Source organism: Thamnophis elegans, chromosome 7 (assembly GCF_009769535.1).
Source record: "Thamnophis elegans isolate rThaEle1 chromosome 7, rThaEle1.pri, whole genome shotgun sequence".
Taxonomy (NCBI): Eukaryota; Metazoa; Chordata; class Lepidosauria; order Squamata; family Colubridae; genus Thamnophis; species Thamnophis elegans.
In genome coordinates this window covers 23,821,377-23,839,306 of record NC_045547.1, presented here as the reverse complement: position 1 = coordinate 23,839,306, position 17,930 = coordinate 23,821,377, and the positions used below count along the sequence as shown (strand labels likewise).

General features: G+C 42.3%; 1 protein-coding gene across 4 annotated transcripts in view; it reads left to right on the top strand.

The window, feature by feature from the left end:
* The window catches only part of IGF1 (insulin like growth factor 1), a 73,425-nt gene extending 64,107 nt beyond the window's left edge, over window positions 1-9,318 (top strand). For all 4 annotated transcript variants that reach the window (XM_032221675.1, XM_032221671.1, XM_032221674.1 and 1 more), the window contains exon 5: window positions 7,649-9,318. In XM_032221675.1, the coding sequence (XP_032077566.1) occupies window positions 7,649-7,688 (40 nt within the window). In that variant the 3' untranslated portion in view covers window positions 7,689-9,318. The remainder of the gene's footprint in view (window positions 1-7,648) is intronic.
* The last annotated feature ends 8,612 nt before the right edge of the window (window positions 9,319-17,930 follow it).

The window sequence follows — 17,930 nt, the reverse complement described above, 5'->3', positions numbered from 1 at the left end:
TAACTTAATTTCAACCAACGATATTTTAAAACCTTAGAACCGAAAAGAAATTTGGAGAGACTATGGTCTTCCGCAGGGATCTTCAACCTGCAAAGCAAGGCTGGGGAATTCTGGGAGTTGAAGTCCTCCAGGCTTAAAGTTGTCATGGTTGGAAACCCCTGGTCTACAGAGTCCTCAATTCAGGATGCAGCCCTAGAAAGTGGTCATGAAGTTGATGCCTAAATGCACGGAGTGGGAAAGTGAAATATGTGGAAAATTTTGCTTTACCTGTTACTGTTTTTGGTTAACAATGCAAAGTGGTGCTATTGTTCTGCTTGAGAAAGTACTTGAATAACAAAGACATAGAACAAAACATAAATATGGTTTTTTAATAAGCCAATTGCACATATAGAGATTGTACGTAAAATTGAAATATGTTTAGCCATAACTTTTCAACTTTTTATGATTATAAAAAGGAAATATTTTATGAACTGAGAGACTAGCCTAATTTAAAACAAGAAAATTAAATTAAATTTGGAATGAATACTACCGCTACATATATTGACTCTTAGGAGGTAAAGGATGATATTAATACTTACTTAACTTCCATTTGTTGCAATGGACATGGTATAGATCTGACTTATCTGGGATAAATAGATATTGCACTGCAAAAAATACTGCTTTAGGTCCCAAACCAGCACATAAAGTGTGAGTAGAGCTTCAAGTATGGAATTTCTTCTCTGGGAGATAGCAGAAAGACTTGAATCTACTGTTTATCATCCTTGAGCAGGGGGCTGGACTAGAAGACTCCAAGGTCCTTTCCAACTCTGTTATTCTGTTATTCTGATCACACTTACGTAGGTCTATCAATTATCAAGATGATTTCACAATGAAATGTTTTCGGTTGACACCACATCTATAGGTCTCTCAGTTCAAATTTTCTGTCCTGAAAAAGATTATATGGAACTCCACTTCAAGCAGGGACACATAAGGAAAGAAAGGGACAGCTCTATGACAAAGAGTTGAAAATGTATGGCTAATATTTTATGGAACCTAAGTTATGTATGCTTGTGTGTTTGTGTGAGTGCACATGCCTGTATCTAGATCCATGTATACGATTTAAAATGGTAATTTCCATAAACTTTATCTCGTGAAAAAAAAATATTTTAGTTTCCAGGGTTGTTCTTTTTTTTTTAATGAAAGTTAGCCCAATTAGAGATTATTTGAATCTAAGCAGGGAAATGTTTTTGTATAAAATATAAACATTTATTCATTTTTAAAACTACTTTTAAAGCAGAAGTCCCATCCCACTGATTTGGGACCAAGACCTTTTATATGAATTGTGACTATACGTTTATATAGGATTGCTCTCTTCATCTGGAAATAAATTGAAAAACTCATTAAACAAACAAATAAATAAACCAACAAACTGACTCCTCTTTTAAAAATAGCACTACTTCTACGCAAAACTATGCCATATATATTTTAAAGATTATTTAAACAGACATTCTATTGTTTTAGTTGCAAATAGGCACTCTAATGTAAGTGCCTGTGGGTTTAGGGATTATTTTTAAAAGGGGGATCAGGTATTCTTTATTGTTGTCAAAATGTTTTAGTTATATAATAAGTCACAAATCCCCCTTTGTGAATTTTTTGCAGAAGTAACTTACTTCGGTTGAATCATATTCAGTATAGAGCCAAGGTGGCGCAGTGGTTAAATGCAGCACTGCAGGCTACTGCTAGATCAGCAGTTCAGCGGTTCAAATCTCACCGGCTCAGGGTTGACTCAGCCTTCCATCCTTCCAAGGTGGGTAAAATGAGGACCCAGATTGTTGGGGGCAATATGCTGACTCTCTGTAAACCGCTTAGAGAGGCCTGAAAGGCCTATGAAGCGGTATATAAGTCTACTGCTATCATATTCAGTAAATCATACACATCACATTTTGCTCTTGAAAGAGAAGCAACTCTATCTTCAGACCATGTTCATTTTTATTTTATCACATTTTTGCTCATCAGCACACTACAAGCTTTACCTTTGTTCAAATACAGCATCTTACAGTCATTTTAATTTGATTTTTTACATGAAGTAAGTTATAAGATTACCTGAAACTTGGCTACAAATAATACAATAGAGAGATACTACTGTATAAAACAACAGTGGACAATCTTCTTATTTGTCTGGAAGGGTAGATATGGATAGATCATCTCTCCTGTCTCCCTTCTATTCAAGTAAATTGCAGCTAAGAACTAGTAGCTACCTCTTACTGAATGTGGATTTCAATTTAGTTGCAATTAAATTTAGCTGACCTGGGACGATAGCAATAGAAATAGCAATAGCATTTAAACTTATATACTGCTTCATAGTGATTTTACAACCTTCTCTAAACGGTTTACAGAGTCAGCATATTTCCCCCAACAATCTGGGACCTAATTTTACCCACCTTGGAAGGATGGAAAGCTGAGTCAACCCTGAGATTGAGTCAGTGAGATTTGAACTGCCAAACTACAGCTAGGAGTCAGCTGAAACCCCTGCACCATCTTGGATAGATTTTCATGTGAAGATAAAATTATGGAAGTAACATTGCCCATAAGAAAACATATTTTTAATGCTACAAGTTGTCCTTACTACTGACCTTAATTGGAGCCTGACTTCCACCACTAAGTGAAGCAGTCATTATACAAAACATCTTATGACCATGCTGCTTAGTGCTGACATTTCCAGTTGGGGTCATTAGGTAAGGACTGAATTGTCCTTTGCCTAAATTGTATTTAAGCAAAGACCTCATGACTCTCCTGCTCCGCCACACTCATTTCTGCTTTAGTTTCCCCCATCTGCCTATCACTTCCCCATCCCTGCCCTATTGGTCACCTTGCACTCTGCTCACCACTGGAGATCTCATGAAGGGGCAGCAATGCCTCAGCCCAACCGCAGGAGGAGAAAGATATTGAAGGTCAGCTATGTTTGGCAGGAGTAGGTGACAGCGGGGGAAGCAAAGGAGCAGAGGTAGGCAGGTTGAGGGACTTGCAGTGCATGCTGTGCTTGTTAAGTGTAGGAAGGCTGCAAGTGCTCAGATTTTGATCATATGATCATGGGGTTAATGTGTTGCAATAGCCGTACCTTTGAGGACTAGTCAGAACTACCACTTGTTCAGCTTGATCATAACTTTACATGCTTGGGAAGAAATAGTTGTTAAGTGAGGACTACCAGTATTGCTGATTATTCCCCTTTAGCTTCCATTCTTTTTCTGGGCCCGTGATGGCGAACCTATGGCACGAGTGCCAGAGGGGGCACGTAGAGCCCTCTCTGCTGCTGGCATGTATGCCATCACCCTAAGTCAGATCCCCATGGTGTTTCTTTCTGAGCTTCTGTTTCCCTGCAAATGATGAAACAAATGATGAAATAGATCTTACCTCTTGCTGTGCTGCCAGTCTTGGGATGGCCCGCCTCCTGCCAGCCAACTGGTCTTTGGGTCTCTGCTGCGCATGTGTGCATGTCCGTACATACACACATGCATGCCTGTGCATGGCTGCATGTCCGTCCATGCACATGCATATGCATGCATACACATGTTCACACGCACAGTCACCTTTCAGTTTGGGCATCCGCATGCAGTTTGGGCACTCAGTGTATAAAAGGTTCGCCATCACTGCCCTGGGCCAAGGACAGATATTTCCAAAGCACCATCCTATAGATCAGTGATGGGCAACCTTTTTGGCGTGGTGTGTCAAAAATCGGCAAAAAATCGAGCATAACTCGCGTTGTGTGTCACTTCGACAAAAACATAATTTTGCGCAATTTATAGTTTAAACTACAAAAATATATAATTGCAATATAATTGTATTTAATAAACCAAAAATAAATTATTTAACATAGCTGCTTAGTAACTTCTTTGTTCATCAGTCGATTTCGTATGTTGCCCTTGATATTATTATCAGTATCACTTACCAACGGTCCTGCTTAGCAACCAAAATGTTGGCTCAGAAACTCTGGCATTGAAGCGTGCAAGTCTTAAAGCTGTCAAGTTACAAGAACCTTGCACCCCTAACCCTTTAGGAAAAAAACCCCAGGGGTCTTCAAACCTGACAGCTTTAAGCCTTGTGGACTTCAACTCTTCAACTAAAAGAGAGACTGATAAATATTAAAAAAAATAAAACCAAAAAGCAGCTACTGCAGTGCCTTAGAATTTTACTCAATTACTGTTGAGCCCATGGAAAGTTCTGCAGCCCCAGGAGCAAAGGAAGGGGGACGGAGAGAGAGAGATTGGCTGTTTGGGGTGCTTGAAACCACCTGGCCCTCCCCAAAGGAAACCCTCATTTGCAGGATGAGCCTCGACTGGCTCTGCCCAGCGGGGTTACCCCAAGCGCCATTGGGCAGCGACGGATGCTTATCCTTTTTCCTTCGGCTGCTTCAGCTGGGACTTCAGACACCCCAAGGGAGGGACTTTATCAGGCCTCCCCCTCCCCACCCTTTGAATGAAGGTGTGATATGGCTCCTCCATCCCTGCTCTTTAACCCAGCCAGAATTACAGGAGGGCTGCCCCCGTTCCGGGGTGGATCATAGCCGAGGGACACCAAGACCCCAGAATGGGTGGGGGGTGGGGGAAGAGCTTCTTGACGGAGGCCACGATCGACTTTTGGAAGTTGTGTTTTCGTAAAATAAGATTAACCTTTGGATGTGTTTGTTCCGCTCGGCCAGCGGCGTTTTCTCCCACTTAATCCCGGCGGATCCTGATATCTGAGCTGGAAAACTGCAACCCCCCGGAAATGATGATGCCCCGCTGAGTAGCTGGGACTTGCAGAAAAAGGCTGCAGAGAGAGAAGCGTTCGATCCGTAATCCGTCTGTGGGGGGCGCTGGGGACAGGCCGGGCCCCTTCTTCCCACCTCTATCCCCCCCCACTCTTGAGGGACAAGCCCTTTCCCCTGTCCCAACGGTGGAATTTGAGGCTACCTCTGCTTTCCCTCTCCCTCCCTCAGTTGTGCAGCAGCGGCAGCGGCAGCTCTCAGCCTGGGCGGCAGCGTCACGCAGGCTGTGGAATGAGGGGGAGGAGGAGGGAACCAAAGAGAGCTTTTACCGAGTCTGCGCCCCACAGCCAGGACCGTCCTGGCGCCTCAAGCCGCGTTTCTTCCTGCAAAGCCCTTCTGGCGTCAAGCGGAACTCTCAGGTTGCCCGAAGGGCTTTGCAGGAAGAAACGCGGCTTGAGGCGCAAGGACAATCCTGGCTGTGGGGCGCAGACCCGGTAAAAGCCTCTCTTTGGTTGGTTCCCTCCTCCTCCTCCTCCTCCTCCTCCTTCCACAGCCTTTGTGACGCTGCCGCCCAGGCTGAGAGCTGCCGCTGAAACAAGTTTGGGGAGCATGTGCGTGTCACCCGAAATGGCTACGCGTGTCAGCACTGACACGCGTGTCATAGGTTCGCCATCACTGCTATAGATGCTAGTATAATTTTCTAAGAAAATGTATTTGGCATGTCAGTTTCACATTTTTACAGAATTACTTCTTAGATATAAAAAGTTTGTTGGAAGATGAAACAGGGCTCTATGAGCACTACAATTGTTGGAAATAAAGAATTCATCCCCTTATAGGAGAGAAGCAGAGATCACGTGGCCATACTACAGGTTAAAGGTTACAAGAGGACAAGACAGCAAAATATATACCGGCAGAGCTCACTTAACAACTGCACTGTTTAGCAATTGCTTCAGGGTACTACAGCATTAAAATGGTCGTTTTATCATCAGTCCTAGCATTTACAAACTTTACAGTTTCTTCTCTGCCCATTTGTATGTCTGCCTATTGAATTCCCTACCATTTTAAATTACTCTTTTTTTCCCCCCAAAAAATGATTTGTTCATTGCCTCTTTTATTGGGTGTCTAGCTTGCCACACAGGATACCTCCAACATGTATTTTAAAATTTGCCATAGTTAACTGTCTATGGGGATTCTCAGTCATCCAGGTCATGGTTGTCCCAAAGGTGCGTATTTCAAGAGGCAACTGAACTTTCTGTTTTTTCTTTGAAGATGTTTCGCTTCTCATCCAAGAAGCTTTTTCAGCTCTTCCAGAAGAAGAAGAAGAAGAAGAAGAAGCTTCTTGGATGAGAAGCAAAAAGTCTTCAAAGAAAAACAATAAAGTCCAGTTGCCTCTTGAAAAAGCCTCTTTGGGACTGCCATAGTTAACATACATAACCCTTGAGCTGTAATATGAAGAGTAGAAAATCCTTAGCATTCAAAACACTATATGATTGTAGCACCTATTGTTGCTGACAATTAGCCAGTCTGGATGCAGAGCATGACATAACAAGGAGTGTTACCTAATTACACAGAAATCAACTACACAGCAATGCAAAATTTAGGAAAAGTGCCTGACTGCAGTGACATCTTGTTAGAAACGAAGAGGACAGTTTGTCTTAATCTTCTAGTGTAATGTGGTCTCATGTCAATCAGTAATACTAAATCCATATATTGATGAAGCCATTAGAAGCTGTATAAGTGGTTACCTTGGCTATAGCAACCCTTTTGCATGTGTATTTCCCAGCAAAATTACTTAGAGATCAGTACAATAAACTGCCATGAATCCTTGTTTAAATAGAAAAAAGAGGGGGAAAGATCTATAAATAAATAATGATTGTTGTGACTAACTACAAATCCCACTGAATTCAGAAATATTTAATTGTGACTACCAACCTATAATATATCCAATCCCCTGTTTATTTACTTTACGGCACCAATATCATATTCACTATTTTCCTGTAATAGTGTCATTAACTTGGGCTAAATTCCAATACGAACAATATAGAATATCTTTTTCACAGAATATTTTTGTTACTCTGCTATATTTGCCACTTATTTTCTGCTGTACTACATAGCCGAGTGTTGATACTGCCCAACTAAACATCAATATCAATGAACTTTCTAAATTGACTTATTTAATGAGTGTTTACCTATTACAGGATTCCTCTAAAGATGAAACTAAAAAAATTAATAGAAAAAAAACACTGAGGAAATAACTGAAATATATGAAAGAAGGATGGATGCTTTCTTAAATGAACTGATGAAAGTATCTACTTTAGTCTTTCTTTGATAAATTTCATTTACTAAAAAAAGCTAGTGAAATATTATTCAAAAGAGGCTGAGTCTCTTACTTAAGTCAAATACATAAATTTATTTAGTGTAAAAGCTGATCCATATCAGTACTAGATGACAATTTGGCAACTTCAGTATATTAATCTCTTTGTGCGTCAATACCTTGCAAATTGTGTGACATTCTCTAGATGTGGGGGCAGGGGGAGAGAGGGAGTTGTATAGTATTTAAGTTTTAGGAAAGTTTCATCTGAACCCAGAAAATTCCATCTGGAAAAAATGGTTTGTGCATTGCAGTCTGTGCATCTGTTGGTTAATTATTTTTTTGTTCAAAACTTGAGAAGGAAAAAAAGCAACACATCATTGCTGTTTGTTTACAATGTTTTGCTCTGCAAGTATAGCAATTGCGTTTAGTTATTATACCAATTGGAAGATTTCTCTGCTAGGCCTGGGGTTTGGAAGAAAAACTCCCTTCATGTCCTTGGTTTTGTGTGCCTAATTTGAAGAACTGTTGCTTTTTTTTTCTTGTAATCATTCCATTAACTTAAACACCTGTTTCCGGACTATGTTGTAATTTAGGTTTATTTCCCCTTGCAGCCCAAACCCCAAAGCGCTCCACCGACACAAGCCACATTGAGGACCAGAGCCTTAAGCAAGGAACTTGCCTGCGTCAAACTAACCCAGGGGCAAGTTTCCTGACAATAGAGAGTCAACTTTTACTTTGAGGTATGACAGAGTGACTCTTGACACATTTCTCACGAATTCAATTGCATCCCAAGAAGAATATCAAAACTACCAGCTGGTGTCTTACAGCATTTTTTTTTAAATTAGTATTGCTACCTAAAAGAAAGATTCTTCAATGCAATATTTGTATTTCTTTTATTTTTTGAAAAAAGCAGAATGTTATGGGGTATGTTTTACATACTTTGGAGAAAGTTTGAAGTGAGGCATTTTTAATGCATCCCAAGAGGTTTCGGTAACAAAACTTGATGCATATTTGCAATGTCAATTGCCTCTAACCACTTGCATAAGTTCTGCATAATCTTCTCTGCAAGCTAACATGACTGAGGATGGGCTAACACCTACATGGGTGACCTCTTACAAATCTAGCATATATCATAAGTAGCCCTCCGATTTATAAACATACTTATTTTTTTAACTGCCAAGGTGCTAAATGTTGAGATTAATGTTGATGTATTTCCCTTGTGATCATATATTTCCCTTGTGGTCAAGGAGAGAAGCAACCTAGAACTAAGGAGAAATTTCCTGACAGGGAAGACAATAAAGCAGTGGAACGACTTGTCTTCATAAGTTGTAGGTGCTCCATCACTGGAGGTTTTCAAGAAGATATTGGACAGCCATTTGTCCAGAATGGTGTAGGTCTCCTGCCGGAGCAGGGGGTTGAACTAGAAGACCTCCAAGGTCCCTTCCAACTCTGTTATTCTATTAGTCTTTTAACAGTAAAAAGTTCTTAGTTTTTTCCCCTAAATCCACTCCACTTCAGATCGTGCAGGTGATCTTCCTAAGTGCATGCAAAATGCATGAGCATAAATGTTTGTGCAAAAGGCTGTTCATTTTTGGATTTTCTAGTTTGCCATTTTCTCCCTTGTGTTCCATCAGAATACAAAACTGTCATGACTACATGACAAGTAAATAATATTTCATACTATGTATGTAACATTAGTATGTTGCAGAATTTCCTATTCCAAGACTCTTATCAAATACTACTCATCAGTTATTCTCTTTATTTAGCATTCATTAGTTGCACACAGACACATAGGAAATCCCAACGACCAAAGTTTTATTGTTTTGTTCAAAGAAGAAGAAGAAAAATCTCACCATTTCATAGGTCACTCAGAATCATTTAGCCCATGTGCCAACTCTGTCCAAAATGTTTAGCCCGGTATACATTGTTCCATAAACAAATAGCATACTCATGCTTCTTAAATGCTTTTTTAGTGCTTATCATGATAGGTCCAAACATTCTCAAAAGCTAACTCTGATTTCCATTTTTTTTATTTTTTTGCATTGTATCTCTATATTTTAATTGACTGCAGTTTCTTTTTTTAGAAAAATGGACTCAGTCACACTGTATTGAATGAAAGCAAAAGCAATCTTCCGTTTGTAGAATGTATGGAAATATTTGCAACCCTCTTGGAACAAAGTCAAAATGTGAAACATTGCTGTAAGAGGGTACCTTTCTAATGTATTTGTATGTATAATTTACACCTCTGTGAGGTTGAATAAATAATAATGGTTAATAAATATCTCTGTCTCAGCATCTTCTGTTCCCTATCACTCTTGATCTCTTTACTTGTAACCTGGTTGCTTTAAAACATACTGTACTTGGGGTATTTCTGGCTTCCCATAAGCCTGAGCCAAGACTATGATTTTATTGCAAATCAGCCTTCCCTAATCTGGTATTCTCCAGATCTGTTGGACAACAATTCTTAGAAATCCTTCATTCAAGATGATGGAAAAGCACAGGGTCATGGGAAATGTGACATAATTTAGATCTCATAGCTTTTGGCTATCGGTGAGAGGAAGGACAGCTTCTGGGACACACCAAACCTGTGATTGTTGAGTATGATGCTTCCTATCCTTTCTAATCAAAAGTTGCAGATAAACATAATAATGTATGGTTTTTATGATAGGAATAGAAATAGCAATAGCACTTAGACTTATATTCTGCTTCACAGTGCTTTACAGCCCTCGCTAAGCGGTTTACAGAGTCAGCATATTGCCCCCAAGAATTTGGGTCCTCATTTTACCGACCTCAGAAGGATGAAAGGCTGAGTCAACCTTGAGCTGGGTGAGATTTGAACTACCAAATGGCAGACAGCCGGCAGGCAGCAGAAGTAGCCTGCAGTACTGCGCTCTAACCACTGTGCCACCGCAGCTCATGTAAGCTCTAAAATAGCACAGATTTCTTCTTAAACACTATTGTTCCAATGACACCACCTTAATCTACTCAGTTTTACCATTTCTGGAAGCAATAACTGATGATAAGAACTGTTATTATGTCAGCATAATTTCATCTTCCACTAAGGTTGTATTTATACTCACTGGGGATTGGAATTTAGAAAAGGTTAGCTGTGCAGTTGAAGCAGTGACCAACAGTGATTTGAAATTAATTCAAACAAGGTCTAATCTGAGGCCAATTTCTCCTAAGGATCAGAACGCATTATTCTTTGTAAAAGCAGATTCAAATGGTTGAATGCCAACAGAATTTAAGCCAAAACAGAGGCCCTCAGAAGTATCATCATGCTTTAGGAAAATCCAAGGTTTGCAGAAATACAACACATTTTCAACGGGGGGGAAGCCTAATGTGATTTTAAAAATTAAAATATATTCCCAATTTTTTAAGATAACATTTTTCAAATTGTAAAACATATAAAAAGATAATGGTTTCCCCTGTACAGTTGTGTCTGACTCTGGAGGGCAGTTACCTTCCCACTGAAGTGATATCTATTAATCTACTTGCATTTACATGCTTTTGAACTGCTAGGTTGGCAGGAGCTGGGACAATAACAGGAGCTCACCCCATCATGCAATGCTCAGGTCTTGAACCTGGGCTGTCAGCTTTCCATTTGACAAGCTCAGCCACTGAGCCATTGCACTTCCATTTACTATTGGTTCTGTGGGCGTGGCTTGGTGGGCATGGCAGGGAACGGATACCGCAAAATCCCCATTCCCTCCCCACTCCTTGGGGAAGGATTTTGCAAAATCTCCATTCCCACACCATTCTGGGGCCAGCCAGAGGTGGTATTTGCTGATTCTCCAAACTACTGTATTTTTCAAAGTATAAGACACACCAGAGTATAAGACACCAAGTGGCAAATTAAAAAAAAAATTGCACTCTGCAGACCTCCCCAAAAGACCAGTTTTTGCAAAAGTTGGCCCATGGCCTTTACGAGGCTTATAGAGTGCTCCTAGGGGCTTGGGGGGGGAAGCAAAAATGAGCAAAAAATGGCCTGTTTCTTGTCAAAAAAGGGGGGCATTTTTTGTCAAAAAAAGGGCATGGGTAGCCTTTAGGAGGCTTGTAGATGCTCCTAGGGGCTGGAGGGGGGAAAATGGTGCCCGTTTTTCACTCATTTATTCCCTCCCCGGTCCCCAGGAGCACTATGCACAACCATTTTGGTGAAGGGGCGGAGTTTCAGGAGGCCAAAAATGCTGTATTTAGTGTATAAGACACACCCAGATTTTCACCCTCTTTTTTGAGGGTAAAATGTACGTCTTATACTCCGAAAAATACCGTACTCAAAATTTCCGGTATTGGTACTCCAGAACCTGTCAAAACCTGCTGAATTTCACCCCTGGAATTATCTCAATTCCTATTTTGTTCTTTACTAAAATTTGGCTACAAGCTCCTAATTTATTAATCATTGTGGTTAATGAAGAATTGGTGAATCTTCTCTTAAAAATCATTTTTTTCTCATATAAACCATATCAGCAAAGCAGGAGGGCTTTATGAGTTTCACAAGTGGGTTAGCTGTGTTCCACATTTTTAATTCAGCAGAACAGATGTTCAGGGTGATAGCTTACAAGAGCAGTCTGATTCAATCCATGCTGAGATGTACAAAATCATGTATGAGAGACAGACAGAATTAAATATCCTTAGTATACTGATAGTACATACTTCAACTCTTTGGGAAACTGCCTCTATATGCAATCTAGGACTTTGGAGAGGAGGAACAATAAAGCATCACGAGATCAAATAAAAGTCACAAATGAAGGTAAATATACGTGTCCCAGGATAATATTGCAAGAATGCAACATTCCAAATAGAACTTTTCTACTTCTGAAGATGATGCTTGTAGATGGGAATGGAACCACCACATATCATGCCCTATTCCTAACTCAGAGACTTATTCTAGCAATATTGCATGGTGATCAATGGTATACAAGCATGACCATCTGGGGTATGATCCTATTTATACATCCTCAGAGTTGTATCCAGGCCACTTGTTGCAGTACTATATTAGCTCCTTTGTGAAGGTAAGTAAAAGGGAGGTAAATTGACTGGAATTTGCTTCCAGAAAAGACATTCACCACATTTCTCACCAGTAAAGATAATTAATTTGGACAAACAAGGCTATTATATCTGCAACAATATCCAGGACTTCAGTATTATATCCAGCCTAAAGATGACCAGCTACTTGCAGCTCTACTTTCTCTTTTCCACAGAAATATTTGCAACCTTTAATTGGTTGCCCAGAAGCCCAGTATCTTCTAAGGCAGAGGTGTCAAACTTGATTTCATTGAGGGCCGCATCAGTTTGACCTCTGGAGGCCAGAGTGGGCGTGGCCAAGCGGGTGTGGCCTGCTCAATATCACTCATGTCACCTGTGAAGGCCTGAGCCATCTTCAGACAGCTCAGGGATGTTATCTTCAGACAGCTCAGGGGTGGGAGTGGCCAGGTGGGTGTGGCCTACTCAATGTCACTCGTGTCAGGGGCACCTGTGGTGGCTCGAGTGCTCTGCCAGTGAAAATGAGCTCCTGAGCTCCGTTTTCGGCTGCAACGACCTCCTAAAACTCTGCCAGTGAAAACGGAGCTAGGGAGGGCCACACGCAGCCATCCCAAGCTCAATTTTTCACTGGAAGAGTCACTGCAGGCTGGTCCTTCACTGCTTCTAGGGCAGCCCCGCAGCCAGATCCAGCCTCCGGGCCTTGAGTTTTACATCCCTGTTCTAAGGTGTTTGTTTCTTTTTTTTCAAGAGTGGTCATATCATCATCACTTTCAAACTGATTGGCATAATTCCTTCACCTAAGTAAGTATGGCAGTCTTCCAAAACATATCTAATTATGCATGATTGCTTAACAACAAGCCTGGGTAAAGGTCTAGAAAAGAGATAATTCATTTAATCCCCACATGCAACATGTCTACTTCCTTGGGTGGCAACTCTGAAAATGATCCTACTAGAATCCCCTAAATTGAATAGATTTTCCAGCAATTGTGATGACTAACTTGGAGTAGATGCGAGCAACTTCATTCTCAAAGTATCTTATAATTGTATTATACAACTCCCAAGAAAGCCTTGCTGGAGAGTTCACTTGGGTTCAGTAATATCAGAAAAGTAAGCCCTCGTCATCATCACCATGTAAATAAAGTTGTAAGTTCTGCTTCGTGTTTGGTCATATTGGCTGCATGATTTGAGCTCCCCTTGTCCAGCTTCTTTGCCCAGAATTCTTTGACAAATGGAAAAGCATTTCACGTTTTACATAATTGTAGAAAACACCCAGAAGCGAAAGTGTTAGTGACCCTACTCATCTTGGTGTTAACACAATGATTCATCATATTCTCCAAACAGTTTCCCATAGGAAAATTATTATATGAATGGGTAGAAATTACATTTTCTGTTTTAAATACATTTTATGCATTTAATTTTTGTCTTTGTTCTTCTTTCTTGTTATAAAATCTATTTAATGGATTACAATTTTGCCTAAACTGATCAAATTCTTGGTGCATTGGGTGGATAGATGATAGATAGATAGATAGATAGATAGATAGATAGATAGATAGATAGATAGATAGATAGATGAGAGAGAGAGAGAGAGGGAGGGAGGGAGGGAGAGAGAGAGAGAGAGAGAGAGAGAGAGAGATTGCCCCGGTTCGCGCGGACCGGATGGTCGGTGAACCCAGAAGTTATTAATTTCCAGGAACGCCGGTACCGGTCCTGGCCCCTGTTGCTGCAAAGCGCCCTTGCCGACAAGGCAGCATGACCCACTCGGCATGTAGAAACAGCAAAAGAAGGAACAGGAGAGGAGTTCCAAGCGGGGCTTTTCAAACAGCCAAACTCCTCTCCTGTCCCTTCTTTTGCTGTTTGAACAAGCCGTGCAGGTTGTGCTCCCTTGTCTTTCATACCAGCTTGTTTCCAATTGGGATGGGGATCTATGGAGAGGGCTGGAAAAAGTCAATTTCTTCCCCCCTCCCCCAATTGGAAACGAGCTGGCTATGAAAGAAAAGGGAGCGCAACCCGCACTGCATGTACAGAAAGCAAAAGAAGGAACAGGAGAGGAGTTCCAAGCGGGGCTTTTCAAACAGCCAAACTCCTCTCCTGTCCCTTCTTTTGCTGTTTGAACAAGCCGTGCAGGTTGTGCTCCCTTGTCTTTCATACCAGCTTGTTTCCAATTGGGATGGGGATCTATGGAGAGGGCTGGAAAAAGTCAATTTCTTCCCCCCTCCCCCAATTGGAAACGAGCTGGCTATGAAAGAAAAGGGAGCGCAACCCGCACTGCGTGTACAGAAAGCAAAAGAAGGAACAGGAGAGGAGTTCCAAGCGGGGCTTTTCAAACAGCCAAACTCCTCTCCTGTCCCCTTCTTTTGCTGTTTGAACAAGCTGTGCGGGTTGCGCTCCTGGTTCTGGGGATTCCCCCCCCCCCTCCAAAAAAAAGACCGGCTGCCCGTCTCTCCAGATCTTGTGGCTTTTCAGGATTTTCTTTTTAAAAAACGCCTCTCCGGGTGATCTTGAAAACCTGCAAGGTTGCTTTGGAAGGGGACAGATGGGCAGCATTTCCCCATGCCCCCCTCCCTGGGTTCCTGCAGCCTCGGAGCCTGCAGCCTTAAAGCAAGCCTTTGCACAGCAAAGAAAATCTTCTCACGAGCGAGAGAAGTTCTTAATTGCCTTTATTGTGCAAGTTGCTGCAGGCTCTGAGGCTGCAGGCAACCAGTGATGGGGTGGGGGGAATGTTGCCTGTCTTCCCCCTCCCAAAGCAACCTCACAGGTTTTCAAGATCATCTGCAGAGGCATTTTTAAAACGAAAACGGTCTTCTTGGGAAGAGGAATGGGCTGCGCTCAGAGGAGCTGGCGCCCGGGGCACCCTGAAGCAGCGCCAGCCAACATGTCCATAAGAAAAGCCCCAAGGGCAAGTGCGGCAGCGCCGCACCCATCCAGCAACGCATCCCTGCTGCCTCCTACTCAGCAGGCGGGCGGGGTAGGGGCGCAGGCATGGCCCAGGAGAGGATGGTTAACAGGGGGCGCTGCCCAGCCAGTCCTCACTCAGCAGCAGTGGCAAGTTCCACAATTGCCTCCAAGGTGAGCGGTGGGCACCACGTAGCCAGGGCAGCAGGGCTCACCCGGCGCCCACCCAGCCACCACTCAGTAAGCAGACTGGCAGGTGAGCGGAAGGTTGCCCTGGCGCGACTGAGGTGGCACGTCGTGTGGAGGCTTGGCGGGCATGAAGGGCTCCTGTCTTCCCTGGCCAGGCTGGAGCATGGGACGGCCTCGCAACAGGTGCGTCTGCCACTTGCGAAGCGAAGATGTGGCACTCGGAAGCAGCGGTGGGCTTGTTTTCCAGTCGTTCCTGGCCCTGCAAAGGTTCCAAAAGTGCCTGGGCTCTGGGACATCCCGTGCTGTGCCTGCTTCCGCTGCCGCCACCTCCGCTCCCAAACGCAACTGTTATCTGCGAGCAGGTGCCTGAAGCTGCTGCTTGCAGTCATTTACGGCTACAGATAGATTGCCTGTAGTGGGAAGCTCTTCGCCCTGTGAGAGCTCCTCTCCAGCACTCCTAGTTTGGTAACATCATCAGTGCTAGAAGGGAGTGGGGTTGGGGGGAAAGAAAGAGAAAGGACAAAAAGGAGAAAGAGAGGGAGAAAGAGGAGGTGGGGGATAATGGGATCCTTGCTGCTTTCTGAGCCTGGTGGTTTTCTTACAGGCTTTTCATTACCAAACTAGGTAAGATCATCAGTGCTAGAAGGAAGTGGGGTTGGGGGGAGGAAAGAGGAGAAAGTTAGGACAAAAAAGAAAAAGATAAGGAGGGAGAGGACTGTGGGGTCCTTTGGTGTTCTCTGAACGTGGGTTTTTTAATTATTTTTAGAGAATTTTTTTTTATTTATTGTTTATGGAATGTTTATTACAAGAAATGTTATTCCTTTTTGCAAATGTTTTATTTGTGATGCAATATGTTGTTTTAAATGTACAGGTTGGTGCATGGTTTATGTGTCTCAAGGTGGCTGCTTTTCTATGGGCAGGCTAAGTTGGTGCAAGGCAGCTTTGCTAGATTTTCTGTGTTTCACCCTCGTTGTTTAGGTAATTCTGAGGTGGTTGATGGTTCTGTGAGCGCCTGTCCTTTATAATTTTCCACATTGCCTTGATGGTTTTTATTCCAGTATTCTTTCCTATCCTTAGGCTTAGGGGAAAAAATGGTTTCATTGGCAGTCTTGGGGGGGGGATTCTTATTTTTTGGTGTTTTCCTGGCACTGTCATAGTTTGTGTGTGTGCGTGGTGGGTGTGTAATGTCCCGCAGTTATCTACGCATTAATAATGATCTAGTAATATTAATAATATCTAGTAATTAGTAATATCTAGTAATAACATCGTCTTGGCCACTCCTACCAGGTCACATGAGTGGCAGGCCACTCCCATCCGGTCACATGGGTGGCAAGCCACTCCCACAAAGGAGGCCACGCCCACAGAGTAGGTTCGAACAATTTTTGAAACCCACCCCTGAGGTAGAGGTAGAGGTAGAAGTAGAGGGAGGGAGGGAGGGAGGGAGGGAGGTAGATGAGAGAGAGAGAGAGAGAGAGAGAGAGACAGACAGACAGACAGACAGACAGACAGACAGACAGACAGACAGACGGACAGACATAGTATAGATCTAGATAAAGAGAGAAAGAGGGAGGGAGGAAGAGAGAGAGAGGGAGAGAGGGAGAATATGCATAATTAAAAGTGCCATTCTAACCCAACTCTGTCATGATTTAAATTTTCTCAACATGTGTAACCTAATTTCTCTAATGTCATGTAGCCATTAGCTAGCAAGATTTCAGGGCCCAGGTTCTGGATTGAAAAAGTACTTTTTAAGCACTATCAATTCCTCTCCAAGATAGACTGTCAGGACTTGATGCCTTAAAGAGGAATTTGTGGGTGCTCTATCACTGGAGGCTTTCAAAAAAAGACTGGACAGCCACTTGTCAGAAATGGTGAAGGGTCTCCTGCTTGAACAGGGGGTTGGATTAAATGACCTACTCTGTTATTAGCTCTTTTGTTAGCTCTTCTGTTTAATTTCCCCTGAGTTCACCCAGACATTCAAGCCTGACATGTTCACTTTGCAGACAAACTGCTGAATCGTCTTTAAAATGACTTTGATGCTTATTTGTAGAGGAATGGGAACAACCAGCTGTCATTGAACAATTGCAGAATAAGCCAGAAACAATTGGTGCTGATTGTAATGATAGCATTTGCAGTCTGCTTGGAAATCAAAGCCTTCTGCTTTGATATTAGGGAGCCTTGCAATTTAGTAGAAAGTCCAAATGTTCGCTTAGCCTTCCCATTATTTTTTCCAGAATATGCTAATGCTTTAACATGGTGCCATTTATTACAAAAAAAAGAAAAATAGACCTCCTTCTATTATGTCTTCTGGCACAACGCCTCAGGCTACGGGTAGATGAAACTCCTAGTCTTCCAGCAAAATGTTGGAAATGTTCTAGATGAAGCTCTTCCAATCTTTTTATCACTTTCTCTCCACCACCAGTGGTGTTTTGCAGCTCAACAATCTGATCAATCTCAAAGAGAGACAGAGGGAGGGAGGAAGTGTTCCGTGTGGAGTTTCGTCTCCGGGGGTTTATTTCTCCGCCCAGTTGCCTCGGGTCTGAGCTAGAAAATCCTTTGCGTCCTCCCCACAAATACACACTGATACACACACTTGAGGAGGAGACTCAGCATTTTGTTGTACATAAATGTCTCCATCTTGCCTGTTTCTGCAACAATCCTAGCTTGACCATCAAAAACACAAAAGAAGATGGCAAGTAAAAAAGTTTCTCAAAGCTAATTAGAAAATGGCATACCTAAACTAAAACATGCTATTCTCTTTCATACCTAAATATCTTATTCCCGTCATCTCGTTGTCAATGGATTTCTTTGCACTCAAAGTGCTTATAAGGT